Source organism: Tenrec ecaudatus, chromosome 12 (genome assembly GCF_050624435.1).
Source record: "Tenrec ecaudatus isolate mTenEca1 chromosome 12, mTenEca1.hap1, whole genome shotgun sequence".
NCBI lineage: Eukaryota > Metazoa > Chordata > Mammalia > Afrosoricida > Tenrecidae > Tenrec > Tenrec ecaudatus.
The window spans coordinates 124506207-124520445 of record NC_134541.1 but is presented as its reverse complement, the minus strand read 5'-3'; the positions used below and the strand labels follow the sequence as shown (position 1 = coordinate 124520445).

At 57.5% G+C, this 14239-nt stretch overlaps 1 protein-coding gene and 1 pseudogene across 1 annotated transcript; one reads left to right on the top strand and one right to left on the bottom strand.

Annotated features, from left to right (window-relative positions):
* Positions 1 to 76: 76 nt before the first annotated feature.
* RABEP2 (rabaptin, RAB GTPase binding effector protein 2) lies at positions 77 to 10388 on the bottom strand. Its single transcript, XM_075564661.1, has 14 exons — positions 9943 to 10388; positions 9225 to 9434; positions 7387 to 7544; positions 4707 to 4817; positions 4272 to 4622; positions 3370 to 3465; positions 3143 to 3241; positions 2151 to 2306; positions 1630 to 1807; positions 1507 to 1518; positions 1355 to 1410; positions 1194 to 1247; positions 975 to 1091; positions 77 to 656 (listed from the first exon to the last, which is right to left on the bottom strand). The coding sequence occupies exons 1-14, from the start codon at positions 9971 to 9973 to the stop codon at positions 555 to 557; spliced, it is 1731 nt and encodes a 576-aa protein (XP_075420776.1). The 5' UTR covers positions 9974 to 10388; the 3' UTR covers positions 77 to 554.
* Positions 9981 to 13737, top strand: LOC142422909 (actin, cytoplasmic 2-like; annotated as a pseudogene).
* Positions 13738 to 14239: the final 502 nt, after the last annotated feature.

Below are 14239 nucleotides of genomic sequence, written 5' to 3'. Positions count from 1 at the left end.
GGGGCTTGCAGGGACAAGGCGACCGACGGAGCTGAGCTGCTTATTTATTGAAAATAAATGACAGAAAAGTCTGGCCTCGCCTCTGTGCACATGGTGGGGTTCCCCCCAAGCCCTCTAACCCCACTCCCCACCCCCCGGGGCCTTTTAGTGCCATGCGGTCTGGAGGGCAGCAGGTGGGTATGTGAGAAAGAGACCTGCCTGCACTGGGAGCTCCCTGGCAGACCAAGGCCACCACACAGCTTGGCATTGTGTTTCAGGCGGGGGCTGCTAGGAGGGGAAGCTTCAGCCCAGGAGCCAGCACAGGGCCAGCAGTGGCAGGCAGCTGCAAACTTGAGCCTGCGCCTTTGGTTCTGGGAGGGGCGTGGCCCCTCACCCAGGTGTCATCCCTGAGACTAGGAGGCACAGACACCCCTGGGAGGAGGTGTGGCAGGAGAGGGCTGGGGAAGCCCCCATCCCCTTGGGCCCAAGTTCCCAGGCCCAGGCCTTAGGCTCCAGAGGGAAGAAAGGCAGTCTCTCCGGGGTGGTGGGCCAGGGGCAGTCCTTGGCCGGGTCTCTCAGGTGTCCCTGATGTCCCTGACGTCTCTGAGGGGCGCCTCATCCAGGATGCTGCGAACTTGCTCCAGGGTTCCTGCCTGGCGTATACGCTCCAGGCGCACCTGGAGGGGCGAGGTGGGCCCTGGGTGGGGAAGCCTAGCCCCTCCCGACTGGCTGCCACTCCTCCCCACCCCCCACCCATGCCCTGCCCGGGGTGGACTTGGGTGCCAGGGAGGAAATGGGTCCTAAGAGCGTAGCCTGGGGAAGTCGGGGAGTCACAGGGATGATTGCTGGCAGGCTTATGTAACAAACACATGATCCATCTGCACGGGGCGGGCCGGGCCCTAAGAACGGACACAGAGACCTCTGAGGAGGGCCAGCCCAGTCCCAGGAAGAGGAAGAAGACCCCTGCCATTGGGTGGGGAGGGACCACGCCATACCTGCAGGGCCTGGGACAGACGTACAAAATCCCTCTGCACCTGCTCGCTGGTCTCCAACTCTGCCTGCAGCCGTAGCACCTTGGCCCTCTGCTCTGAGAGGAGGTCAGGGACTGAGGCCTGTGGGAAGGAAGCCGAGTTGGGGCCAGTGGAGAGGCGTGTGGCCAGAGGCAGGGGATGTGTTGACCCAGCCGTCCCCTTTCTGTCAACCACAACTCTGACCTCTTCCGTCCCTCTGGAGGCTGCTGGTGGCCTCGGTGCTTCCTGCTGCCCGGCCTGGGAGAGGCAGAAAGGGCCGGAAGGGGTGGTCGGAGCCTTCTCCACCCAACAGCCCCTTCCCTGTCGCCCTGCCGGGGATGAGCCCCTGTGGGCTGGCTCCTCACCTTGCTGTGTTCCTGTTGGACTCGCTCCAGCTCCGTCCTCAGACTGCACAGGGAAGCTGGGGAGTCAGGCCAGGGGCGAGTGTCAGGCCGACACCTGCCCACAGCCCTCCCTAGCCCACGCCCCAGCCCCACCAGCCCCAGTCCATACTCACCCTCGAACACCTCTGTGGGGAAAGGAAAGAGAGAGGTCAGGGCGAGTTCTCACTCACTGGGTCCCTGCTCCCTGCTCCTGGCCCATGCCTGGAGCCCATGGGGTAGCCAGCTGCCCGCCTCACCGGTCTCCTCCTGTTGCACCCTCAACTGTCCCTCCAGGCTGGCCCTGGCTGCTGTCTGCTCCTCCAGGGCCTCCCGCAGCTTCACAATCTCAATGCGCAGGCGCTCGGCCTCATGCTCCCAGGCCTGCTGCCGGGCCCGCGCCTCCTGCCTTGTGAGCCGCACCAGCTGCTGCAGCTCCTGGAAGGGACAGAGCCATCACAGGCGGGGCGTGTGGCAGGAGGGCAGGGGCCACTGGCCAGGTGGGAGCCACGGGGAGGGTGGCTGGGGCAGGAGGAAGGGTAGGGGAAGGGACCCAGCCTGTGCCCAGCGGTGACTATCCCATCCAGCGGAGACAAACACACCACAGCCACATGACACCACGAGGTGTGCTGAGGGAAAGTTCCAGAAGGTCTTCAACACCAAGCAACCTTTTTCCTAAGACTCAAAACCAACAGGCTAAACACACCATCCTTCATGCGTGATTCAAATTATACCAGACACGGTGAGGGAAGGCTTGGTGGGGTGCCCACAGTCCCCTTACCGGCACTAAGCTGGGCAGTTCCTCCTGTCTGCCTTCCTCCTGGTCTAGGCCTGGGGGGGCTCCGGGTGATGGCGGCTCGGCCCGGAGCCCCCGGTTCTCCTCACTCAGGCGCTTCACTTCACGGCTCAGGCATTTGTGGGAGGTAGCGAGCTCGGCCTGTGAGTGGGCAGTTGGCACAGAGGTCAAACCTGGAGCCTCCCAGCCTGCCTGCTGGGATGGTGTCCCAGGCCCTCTCCTCTCCCTAGAAAGGACAAGATCCAAGCCATGTCCATCCTGCCTGGCGGGAGGCACATGGCACCCTGGCCAGGTCACCACTAGCATTATTGTGGGTCAACATGATTTTGGGTTTTTTGGGGGACGGGGGGTGGCTCTGTTCTTTTTTTGTTTTATTGGCCCTCCATCCACTTGTCACACAATTCAATAACCCAGTCATTCCAAGGATCACAATCAATTCCAGAACGTTTTCTTCTCCCTTGTCCTCGCTGTTATTCATGTCAGAAATTTACACGACAATATGGTCTCCAACTTAACAGCTTCTACGTGTATAATCCAGTGCCTTTGGGTTTGCCACGTAATTTAAAAAAAATTTTATGAGCATTCGAACTCAGTGTCAACTTTACACACTCACCTCTTGAATCCAGGTCGGGCTTCCCCAGAAGACCCAGAGCGCTGAGCGGCGTGCACCCCCTGCAGGCGGTCCTGGGCCCTGCGCCCCTGGCTTGCCCAGAGGCTCCCAGCACCTGGCCCTCTGGTCATGGGCTTGTAGAACCTCCACCTCCCACGCTCCCTGTGTTTCCTCCTCAGGGGCCCACTCACTAGGTCCCCAGCGTTCCGAGATGGGGCCATCCGCTCAAGGGCACACGGGGATTGGCTCAAGGGCTGCCTGCCTGCCTGCCTGCCTGACCTCAGCACACAAGAGCGGCATGGGCGCCATCCACCCTCATCCCCGCCCCGCCCCGCCCCTGCCCCAATTGCATGCATCCGGCTCTCACCATCTGCAGCTGAACTCGCTCCTGGGCCTGGCTCATAGTTCCTTGCAGGGTCCGCAGCAGTTGCTCTGAGTTCTGTACCTGGGCCAGGAGCACCTGCATCTGCGGGGGTGGGGGTGGGGGTGGGGTGGGAGAAGGGTGGCCGTCAGGTGAGAGGCCAGGGCCTGCCCCTTAGGGAAAGGAGAGAAGCCAAAGGCCCTTCAGGGGCCCGGCCTGAGCAGGGGGCCCACCTGCTTGGCACAATCCTCGTTGCTCCGTCTCAGGCCCTCTCGGAGCTCGTCCCGCTCCCGGCCGAGGCTCTCCAGGTCCTTCTGCAGCTGCCGCCCCTGCCGAGGGTCCTGGCCTCAGCCTCTCACCCGACCGTCCACACCACTGCTCGGGCCACACGGCCAGGAAGTGCCACTGGCACTTCCCTGTTCCTTGCTACCTCTGAGAGGGGGTATCCCAGCCCACCCTCTCCCTTCGGGTCTCAGCCACTCCCCCTCTTCCTACACAGGGGTCCAAGTCACCCTTAACACACAAAGCAGGGCAGGTCTCTGCCTGGTTTAATCTTCTGCAAGTTTCCCCAAGCTCTTCATCTAACACCAGCGCTCGGTGACAGCCCAAAGGAGCCCTGGTGGTGCTGTCACTAAATGTTGAACTACTCGCTGCAAGGCTAGGGGTTCAAACCCACCAGCTGCTTGTAAAAAGCTACAGCCTTGGAGACCCTCCTTCAGATCACCGTGAGCTGGAACCCCCGTTGCTGGCCTGTTGGCAGGGCTGTTTGCTTTGGTTTGGTGACAGCCCATTGAGGCCCAAGCTCACAGGGACCCTTCCTTCTGAACCTCATTCCCCACCCCCAGGCACCGCCCGCCCTCCTTCCCATTCTGCAGACACACTGCTGTCCAGCCCCGCTCAGAGCCTGCGGCCTCTGCAGTTCTCTGGGTCTCCGGTCTTAAGCTTGGAGGGCCGGTCTCCTGTGCTGCCAATCTCAAGTCTGTGACCCTACTCTCTGTGACGTCATCCTCCTACGGAGGAAGTACCAGAAGGTAGAATGCCCCTTCTCCAGGGTGGTCTCCCAGCCTGAGCTCAGGCTGTCTCAGCAGGCGAGCAGTCAGTGTTGGGACAAGGGCAAGCCCAGCCTTCCACTCACCTCGGTCTGGAGCTGCTCCCACTGGTTGTCTGGGACCAGCTGGTAGCCAGGAGGTGGCAGGTAGATGCCCTCTGGGACCAGGGTGCCTGTGGACACCAGGGAGGCAGTCTCTTCCTGCTCGGGGCTCAGGCCCTGGCGGCCGTGGGGCAGGGAGGTGCTGCTGCTGGCCCCGCCGCCCAGGGAGAAGGAGGAGATGGAGGCGCTGTCGTCACAGTTGTGGGCGAAGGCCTCGGCTGCTGCACCCCCGTCTCCGCTCAGCTCCTCCGACGGCTCCAGAGGGGGTGACGAGTCCCGAGACAGGGGCAGCAGCTCGGTGGAGCCGTGCAGGGAGGCGGGGGGCTGGGGCCGTCTCTGGGGAGAGCGGGACAGGGAGAGGCTGCAGGCCGGGCTCTGAGGAGGGTGCTTCTCCCTTCCTCGCTCCCGGCCGCCCCTCACCTGGATCTCCTGGATGAGCTCCTCCGCCCTGAGCAGCTTGGCCTTCAGCTCCTCTATCTCCTGCTCCATGGGCAGCACGATCTCACGCAGTTTCTCCGAGTCCTCGTGCGCCTGTGGGTGCAGGCTCGTCAACTGCAGGACCCCCGGGCCTGTGCAGTGCTCTCCCCCCAGCCCGTAAGTGCTTCCTGACCTCTCGAGAAGGCCCTGTTTCCCACCCCGACCCCCTTTGGGAAATAAGAAAACAGGGGGACACTCAGAGCGTACAGGACTCGGCCGAGGTCATGGGGCAGCTGAATGTGCGTGCCAAGGTCACCACGACCTTCCTGCTGCTCCCTTGATCACGCGTTTCTTCCCTCACCTCCATTCTCCTTTTCTCGTCTGCCTCGGGCTCACTTGTTTGTCCATCAGTCACGTGGCCACATTCTAGACTACAGTCTGTCTCAGTTTCCTTGCCCTGCAACTAAGCATGGCCACACGACAAGATGCCGGCTCTGGAGACACAAGTAGAAGGTCCACGGGGGCATTCCAGGGCACTTCTTTCAAGAGGGAGAATCTGCCTTTCTTTCCGCCCCCTCCCCCTCCCACTTCTTCTTGCTGGCTGGAATGTGGACAGGGTGGCTGGCACCCGGCAGCCCTCTTGGACTATGAGGCCTAAGGCCAATAGCAGCGTCAAGGAGCCTAAGCTCCTGTCAGTGCAGGTTTACAGCAGCGGTTCTCAACCTGTGGGTCCAGACCCCTTTGGGGGTGGAACAACCCTTTCACAGGGGTCGCCTATGACCATCGGGAAACACAAATATTTCACAATATATAATTACATATTGTTTTGTGATTCATCACTATGCTTTAATTATGTTTAATGATGCTCAATTTCTAAAAATGAAAATACATCCTGCCTATCAGATATGCCGATTCATAACAGTAGCAAAATGACAGTGATGAAGTAGCAGCGAAAATAATTTTATGGTTGGGACGTCACCACAATATGAGGAACTGTCTTAAAGGGTCATGGCAGGAGGAAGGTGGAGAACCGCTGGTCTACAGTCTCAGAGGGCAGAGTTGTTATGAGTTGGAACCAACTCGATGATAGGGGGTGCCAAAGTTTGGGGTTTGGGTTCTCAGTGCTGTCACAGCTGCGCTGGAAAGCCTGCCTTTTAGAGAGGATGAAAAAGAAAAACTCCATTTACTTAAAGATTTTTAGTCCTACAGCTTCTTTTGGATTTTCAGTCCCACGGCTGAACCTCATGCTAGTTTCCCTGTGCCCCCCCCCCTCACCCTTACCCCACCCCTAGTGGTCCACCTCGCTGGCCAGTTCTTTCCTGGCTGGGACTCCTGCCAAGCCTGCACAGCCACCAGTCTCTGGCCAGCTCCCCCTGGCTGACCCCAGCCTCTGACCTGATATTGCTTGGTGTTCTTCCTCTCTCTATAAGCATACCCCCCTGCCCCTCGAGAACCACCCTGCCAGCCACCCAGTTGCCCCAGACAGAAACCTGCAGCAAGGCCTGCCTCCCCTCCCACCCTGCTGTCCCTACTTTCCCAACCCCTGCCCCTTGTCACCTCCTGCCTGGCTCTCAGAACTGCCTCCTGCAAGCTCAGGTCCACTCACCACATAGCTCCTGGAAAGACGGGCAAGAAGAAGAGTGAGCCTGCGGAGCCCCCACATTGGGTGGGCAGGCCTGGGGTTCATGCGCAATGGAGGGATGACGCCCCTCTGCTGCACAGGGGGCTTTCTGGGATCAGAGCTCACTCCCCCCCCCCCAAGGGAATGGAGGTGCAAGCTGCGGCTGGAGCTCTGCCTTTGCTGGTCTGTTTGATCGCTGTCTTCCTAACCAGGCAATCTGCACACCTCAGACCTCTGGTTTCTTCATGGACAAAGTGCGTCGTTAATTAACACCTATCTTACGAGGCCGCCGTGAAGACCAAACAAGGCCACCGTGTGAATGTCCTTGGAAAGATGACACATTGGAAGAACGTGTGTCCACTGTGGTTGTTAGTGATAACCCCCGACGGGATTCAGAACCATGGAGGTCCAGGCGGACTCACAGCCACCCAATAGGACAGGGCAGGACTGCCCCCGAGGGTTTCTGGGACAGAAACTCTCGAAGGGAGCAGACAGTCATATTCAAACAGCTGGTGGCCGCTTCACTGATTCTGGGATTCGGACGCATAGACACCCTCTTGGACGGAGAAGAGCTGCCCTCTGGGCTTCTGAGACTGTCGATCTTTACAGGGGGGGATTTTTTAACATTTTTCCAGTGTAGTGCTGTGGGTTTGAACTACCAAACAGTTCACCCACTTTACCCCCAGACTCCTTTAGCCTCACGTCACTCCTGTGTGGAAGGGTCTACCGGGCAGACCTCACACAGTGGAAGATTGGGGAGGGGCTTTCTGCGGCAAGCAGCTGGTACCTTGCACGTCACAGGCATCTGTAAATGTCCATTTATTTCTCCCTCTGTTTGTAGTTAACTGAGTGCCCTTGGTCATCCCACTAGTCAGCCCTGAGCAGGCTACGGTCCTGCTAACTCTGTGCCGTTGTCGCTAGAATGATCACTGGGTGCCCTGCTCCCAAGTGGTCCAGAAACGGGACCCCACCCACCCCTGGATACCGCTGTCTTCGGCTGCCTCAACCTCTTTCCAAATGACGGGAGGGGAGGGGGAAGCGGGCAGTGATCTCAGTCCCCACCTTTTCCATCTGCTTCTCCAGGGAGTCCAGCGGGTGCGCCCGGGACAGCAGCTGCTTCAGCCGAGCTAGCTCGCGCTCCTTGTCCTGGCAGTCCTGCTGCTGCTGCTGCCGCTCCTGCTTCAGAGAAGCGATCTGGGCTTCGTAGCTGCCGATGGAGTCTGGCCACGCAGGGAGGATGGGGAGAGGACCGATCAGTGCGCAGGCGCGCTCTGTGGCCAGTGGGGCCATGCAAGGAATTGACCAGCGTGGTGAAGGTAGTGGCTTGGCAGCGAGAGGGGCCTGAACTTGAACCCTAACTTTGGGACTCAACGGCAGTCACTGAGCTTCCGTGCGCACGTCTCCTCAAACTGCAAACTGGCGGTACTGCAGGGCGGGAGCTGTTAACGGGTTAAAGGGAAGGCCACGTGTCCGGGGCTCAGCCCTGGGCCACGCACACAGTGAATGTGTAACATGGTATCACAGCAGTCATTACTGCGCAGGCGCAGTGAAACCTAATTTCTGACCACCTAGAGCTCAATCTAGTAGGGCCTCTGCTGCCTGTAGGCTCAGCCCAGCGCGGCTAGGCGGCCATGGAAATTGCTCCAGTGTGGTGGGAGAGGAGCCCCAGGGAGGCCGTGCCTGGGTTTGGGATCCCTGGGAGGCGCCCCTCCTGCTGCCAAAGCAAAGGCTCAGAGGTGCCACTAGCTGGAGTGTCTGGGGCTTTCCCAGAGGAGCCTGGTGTGAATGTCTTGAATGCCACTCCTGCGTGGCAGCGTGGCGGGCTGGTACAGAAGGGGCAGTAATGCCCTAATGTTGGGAGGGAAGACTAACATTGCCATCAAACGGCCTGGGTTCAAATCTTGTGCCACTTTCTGATTGTGTGATATGTGACCAGAGGAGAAAGAGGATTTTTTTTCCCCCTCCACTAAAGAGTTCATCTCAGAAACTCACAAGGAAAGTTCTACCCTGGCCTATAAAGGGTCACTCGATGGCATTGAGTCTAAGAACAGTTCCTTTAAAATTAATTTACTTACCATAGATACTTGAGTAAAAGGCGACCCAAAGAATCAGCCAAGGCACCTGATTTTACTACAAAAACTGCATTAAAAATGTGCTGGAAAACTGCTTATACACAAGTATATAAGGTAAGTTTTAAGAAAGTGGGTCTATTTAGAGAACAAATGACAGACATGGGCACACAATGATCTGAGGGCATCATACAGGTGCATGCCTGAAATGAGGGAAATAGGGCCCCCGAGCATCTGGAGTGGGGAAAGGTTTTTATCAAGGGAAGTGACAGGGTGTGATGTGAATATCAGCAATTTTCCGGAGTAACCAATGTCAAGGCCAGATGAGTGAAAGTCCAGGACAGAGGGGAACCGGTGGCACCAGGAGGCTGGGGACAGATTCCAAAGTGACCTTTGGAGCCTCTGGTCTGACAGGAAGAAACAGAAAAAGAGGCTGAGGGTCTGGGGTAAAAGGGACATCCCCAGAACAAGTAATGGAGGATGAGAGGTGGCAAGGGGTGGTGTGTGTGTGTGTGTACACTCTCCCTTGGGTGGGTGAGTGGGGGGAAACTGAGGCTGACGCTCCATAGTCTCATAGAGAAAGGTCAGGCCCAGAGCTGGACCCAGAGGCCGACTACAATGAGGCTGGCTGGCTCTGGGACAGACACCAGGCCTGCTCCTCTTCAGAGCTGATCAGTCATTAGTGAGGGAAGAGGCAAGGTCAATGCTTGGAGCTAAACTTAGCTGTCCCTGGCCGCCTCGGGGCTCTGGCGAAGTGTGGCAGCACCCAGTCTTGTCCCACACTCCTCTAATGGGGCTGATGGACAGGATGCAGGGGAAAGCCCCTCTCACCTTTCAGGATGGCCTGCAGGGAGGCCACCTCCTCTTGGCACTGCCGCTGCACCGCAGCTACCGCCTCAGCCTTTGTACTCTCGCTCACCTCTGCTACAGCCTTCATGGTCTCCATTTCAGCCAGGGCACCTGCCAGCTCGGCTCGAAGCCGGCACAGCTCCCCAGCCTCGGCCTCCGCCTTTGTCCCTTCCTGGGGCTGGGAGCTCAGTGCTGTGGGGGCCAGAAACCCGCATCACTTACTGGATCCCCCAATATTCCAGAAAACACCGCACTGTGCAAATCAGGACTGCCGCGGGAACGGCCCGCATTCACCTGGCTCCGCCCTTCTCACCTGCCCCGCCCCTTTCCCAACTGGCCCCGCCTCTTCTAGATTCCTCAGGACACTGAATCCCGCCTTGTGCGAAGATTCGGCCCCTCCCTTCCTATGGCCCTGCCCCCTTGGCCCACCAGGCCCCACTCCTTCCCTCCCTGGACCGCACCTCTCACCTGTCACCCGCCCTAGCCTTGGAATCGCCAGGCCACGCCCCTTCTCCGGGGGCTCCCGGCCCCGCCTCCCCTCCGTTCCAGCGGCGTGGCCCCGCCCCTCTCTCCAGGTTTCCCCCTTCCCACCCCCCCGTGCGCCGGCTGCGGAGCGCAGACCCACCCTGGCCTTCACCGCCCGTCGCGTGCATGGACCCGCCCTCACGCACCGACCCCGGCCACCGCTGGCCGCGCTCACCCGCAGCCGCGGACGCAGCCGCCGCCGCCATCGCCTCAATGCAAACCGCGGGTGCCCGCACTCCCTAGTGACCGCGTTCACCGTTTCCGGGTCCTTTCGGCTGTTTCCGGATCCGCTCGGCTGTTTCCGGAGCGGCTCCCGGCTCCGGCAGGGACGCCGGCGGGCGGAGCCTTGAGTGCCGAAGATTCCCGAGTGGACGCCGCCAAGCCCCTGCCCGGCGCGGGCCCTGCGGGGAGAGGACGCCAGCCCGCCCGCCCAGCCCCAAAGGACGGCCCTCTCCAGGCCTCCGCGGCGTCTCCTCGTGACCTTGGAAGCTCGGCCCCAAGGACTCTTCCTCCGGGGCGCCAGCCCGCCTCAGTCCCCAGAGGGCGAAGCGCGCTGTGTCCGGAGCCGAGAGGCCGCCTTTGATCGGCCCTGCCGCCGGCCGGCCGGAGGCCAGCCTACTGTGCTGCGGGCACCGCGCCCGCCCGGGGCGTCCCTCGGGGAAGGGCTGGGCGACTTCGCGGGTCCGAGTACCTCTGAGTCCCGGCCCTGCTGCTCTGGGGCTGCTGCCCGCCAGCTGTGGTTGGAGGACGCTTCCACGCCCCCACCCCCACCCCATTCCGAAGGGCAGGCGGTCACCAAAAGTCCGAAACCAAACTCCCTGTTATCCAGCCAATGACGGATCATGGCGACTTTATCTATAGGGCAGGTTGGACCTGCCCTGTGAGTGCCAAGAAAACCCCATCGGTCTCCTAAAGGATGGCTGCTGGTTTCGAACTGCTGACCTCGCAGTTAACAGTGTAATGCGTAACCACTACCCCTGCCAGGCACCGATCTCTTCTCTCTCTTAATCCTGCCCCAAGGCAAGCCTCACTGTCTTCCAGCTCTCCATCCAACACCCAACAGGCAATTCCACACTGTAGCCCAGACGCTGGGATTGGCTCAACAGGCTTCTCCAAGGACACATCCCACCCTATTCCACTCCATCCCACCCACTTCCCACTCGGAACCTGGAAGCCCTTCCTGATTAGTTTTCCCTTCTGCAAGTCCTATATGTGCTACCTCTGATGAGCTGAATATTCCAGAAGGCATCCGCCTCTTTTTACTCCCATTTTTGTTTTATGCTATGAGAAAGTTTTAAAATATTAATGAAAAAATTAAAACATCTGACAAAAACCAATGAAACTGCTATTTAAGATATTTCCATACTGCTTTTTTAAAAATTCAGTAAGTCACTTTATTGGGGGCTTATACAGTTCTTGTAACAATCCATACATCAATTGTATCAAGCACATTTGTACATATGTTGCCATCATCATTTCCAAGATATTTTCTTTCTACTTGAGCCCTCTCTTTTTCCCCCTCCACTCTATTTTCAATGTTAATTTCGATGTTAACTCCCATTCCCGTCATCTCAACTTCCACAGGTCTCCTAACAGTTGTCCCTGTTGTTTGGGTCCCATTGTTTTATTCTCTTGGAGATAGCTAGCTGGGGTGACCTTTGTAAACAGATCATGGCTCATCCCTGCTTAAGCCAACATAAAATCCATCCCAGGCCAGTTCAGAATGAAAACAAAGGACGCCGCTGATGTCACAGAGCAAATACACACATGACTACCACACCCCGCACCAGGAGTCAGGGGGGTAAAGTAAGTTAAAACCACAATAAGCTATCACTACACATCTAGCTGAGTAGTTAGTGGTCGCATCACACGATCGCTGAAGACAAAATGGGTGCATAATTAAATGTGAAGAAAGCAGATGGTATCCAGCTATCAAAAGATACAGCGTCTGGGGTCTTAAAGGTTTGAAGTTAAACAAGTGACCAGCAGGGAAGCAAATAAGCCCACATGGAAGAAGCATGTGTGATCATGAGGTGTCCACAGAATTAGGATCAGGTATCAAAAGGTCCAAATGAGAAAAAGGGCGTTGGAGTGGAGACCCAAAGCCTATCTGTAGACAATTGGACATCTCCCCCACAGAAGGGTCACAAGGTAGGGAGAAGCCAGCCAGAGTGCAGTCTAGCACTGAGGAAACATTCCTCTAGTTCTTGAATGCTTCTCCCCATCATCCACTACCATCACCCAATTCTACCTTACAAATCCAGCTAGACCGGAGTACACACATTGGTACAGATAAGAGCTCATGGTAAGGGTGAACTAATCACAATAATAGACATATGGCCCCCCTCCCAGGGGGACAGACAGCAGAAAAGTGGGTGAAGGGAGACAGCGGTTGGTATAAGACATGAAAAAATTTAATAATTTATACATTATCAAGGAGACATGGGTGGGGGAGGGAGGGAAAAAAGTGAGCTGATACCAAGGGCTCAAGTAGAAATATTTTGACAAAGATGACAAAATCATAAAAAAAAAGATGACAACATATGGACAGATGTGTTCAACACGATGGATGGATGGAGTGTGAAAAGAGCTGTAAGAGCCCCCAATAAAATAATAAGAGCTCTTGACACATGGAATTCAGGACATAAAACTCTCAGGTACGAGTTGAGACCTTGCCCTCTTATGAGCACTGGACTCTCACAGCTGCATAGTCACCACTGCTGGTTCACACGTGTGGCTCCCAAGCTCACCAAGGATGATGATATTGCTTGGCTCCTGGTCGACCAGGACTCCCAGTGTGTACAAGGCCGGCTTTAGCTTCATGGGCAATCATGTTCTCTGGGCTGTTTTCTCCTCCATCGTGGGATGTCCCCCTGCATCAGGACGTGATTATGGGCATTGGCCAGAAGGACTCCTATGTGGTGACAAGGCCAAGAGCAAGGGAGGTATCCTGACCCTCAAGTACCCATTGACCACAGCACTGTCACCAACTGGGACGACTTGGAGAACATCTGGCACCACGCCTTCTACCACGAGCTCCACATGCCCCCCGAAGAGCACCCCAGGCTGCTGACCGAGGCGCCCCTGAGCCCCAAGGCCAACTGAGAGAAGATGACCCAGCTCATGTTCGAGACCTTCACCATGCCCCACCATGGACATGGCCATCCAGGCCAGGTTTGCTGTCCCTGTCTGCCTCTGGCCATGTGATGGATTTGGGCAATGGGATCACCCACACGGTGCCCATCTATGAGGGGCATGCCCTCCCCACGCCATCCTGCCACATCTGGACCTGGCTGGAGGGTCTTGAAGATCCTGACCGAGTGGGGCTACAGCTTCACCACTTTGGCCAAGTGGGAGATCAAGAGCGACATCAACGAAAAACTCTGTGAGGTCACCCTGGGCTTGGGGCAGGACATGGCCGTCTCCTCCTCTGCCCTAGAGAAGAGCTAAGAGCTGCCCGACGACCAGGTTGGCACCATTGGCAAGGAGCACTTGCTTCTGCTGCCCGCTGCCCAAGGCCCGAGGTCCTCCCCCCGCCCTCCTTTCTGGGAATGGAATCCTGCGGCATCCAGGAAACAGCCTTTAACTCCATCATGAAGTGGGACATGGACACCCGGAAGGACCTCTGCGCCAGTCCAGTGGCACACCATGTACCCGGCATTGCAGACAATGCAGAAGGAGATCACAGCGCTGGTGCCCAGCACGAGGAAGATCAAGGTGAGCATCCATCCAGTCACAAGAATGTGGAGAAGACCACCAGCCTTGCCATCCTGTACCGGGGACCTGTTGACTTAGTTTGGGGTGGGGGTCCTGGGATATGCATGTGACTCTTTTTGGCCACTGATCATCCATCCTCTGCTCTCCCCAGATCATTGCTCACTGTGATCGCAAGTCCTCCGTGTGGGTCTGTGGCTCCTTCCTGGCCTCGCTGTCCACCTTCCTGCAAATGTGGATCAGCAAGCAAGAGTAAGATGAGTCCAGCCCCTCCATCCTCCACCGAAAATCCTTCTAGCCTGTTCCTTAGATGCGCTATACCCTTTCCTGAGAAAAAACCTAATTTGCGCAGAAAGAAAAAGAAAAAAAGATGAGATTGGCATGGTTCTATTTTTCCTTCTTCCACTTTTTGTTTCGGTGCTTGACTCAGGAGTTATAAACTGGAACGGTGAGGGTGACCGCCGAGGGAGCGAGCCTCCCCAAGTTCTGCAATGTGGCCGAGGACTTTGATTGTACGGGATTATTATTTTTCTTTTTTAAAATAGTCATTGAGATGTTGGGTCAGGCACTGGTCAGAGGAGGAATAGCCTGCCTGCCTCCATAGGACCAGGGGGCCGCAAATCAAAGAGCCATCTGCCTGGGCGCCAAACGGAGCAATCAAAGCACCACCCTGCCTAGGGATTTTTATGGACAGGGACCCTTTAGAGCCCTGAAGCTGAGAATCCTCGCCCCCTCCTCCCTCTGTATTTGGCCACCTG

What these genes read in the sequence shown, in the direction of transcription:
- RABEP2 (XM_075564661.1), bottom strand. Translation starts at nt 9,973, where the DNA reads ATGGCGGCGGCGGCTGCGTCCGCGGCTGCGG. An exon ending in TGGAGAAGCAGATGGAAAAG is followed by an intron (nt 4,818 to 7,386) that starts GTGGGGACTGAG and finishes CTGCACCCACAG; the next exon opens with GCGCACGAGGACTCGGAGAA. An exon ending in GTCTGTCCCAGGCCCTGCAG is followed by an intron (nt 657 to 974) that starts GTATGGCGTGGT and finishes TCGCCCCTCCAG; the next exon opens with GTGCGCCTGGAGCGTATACG.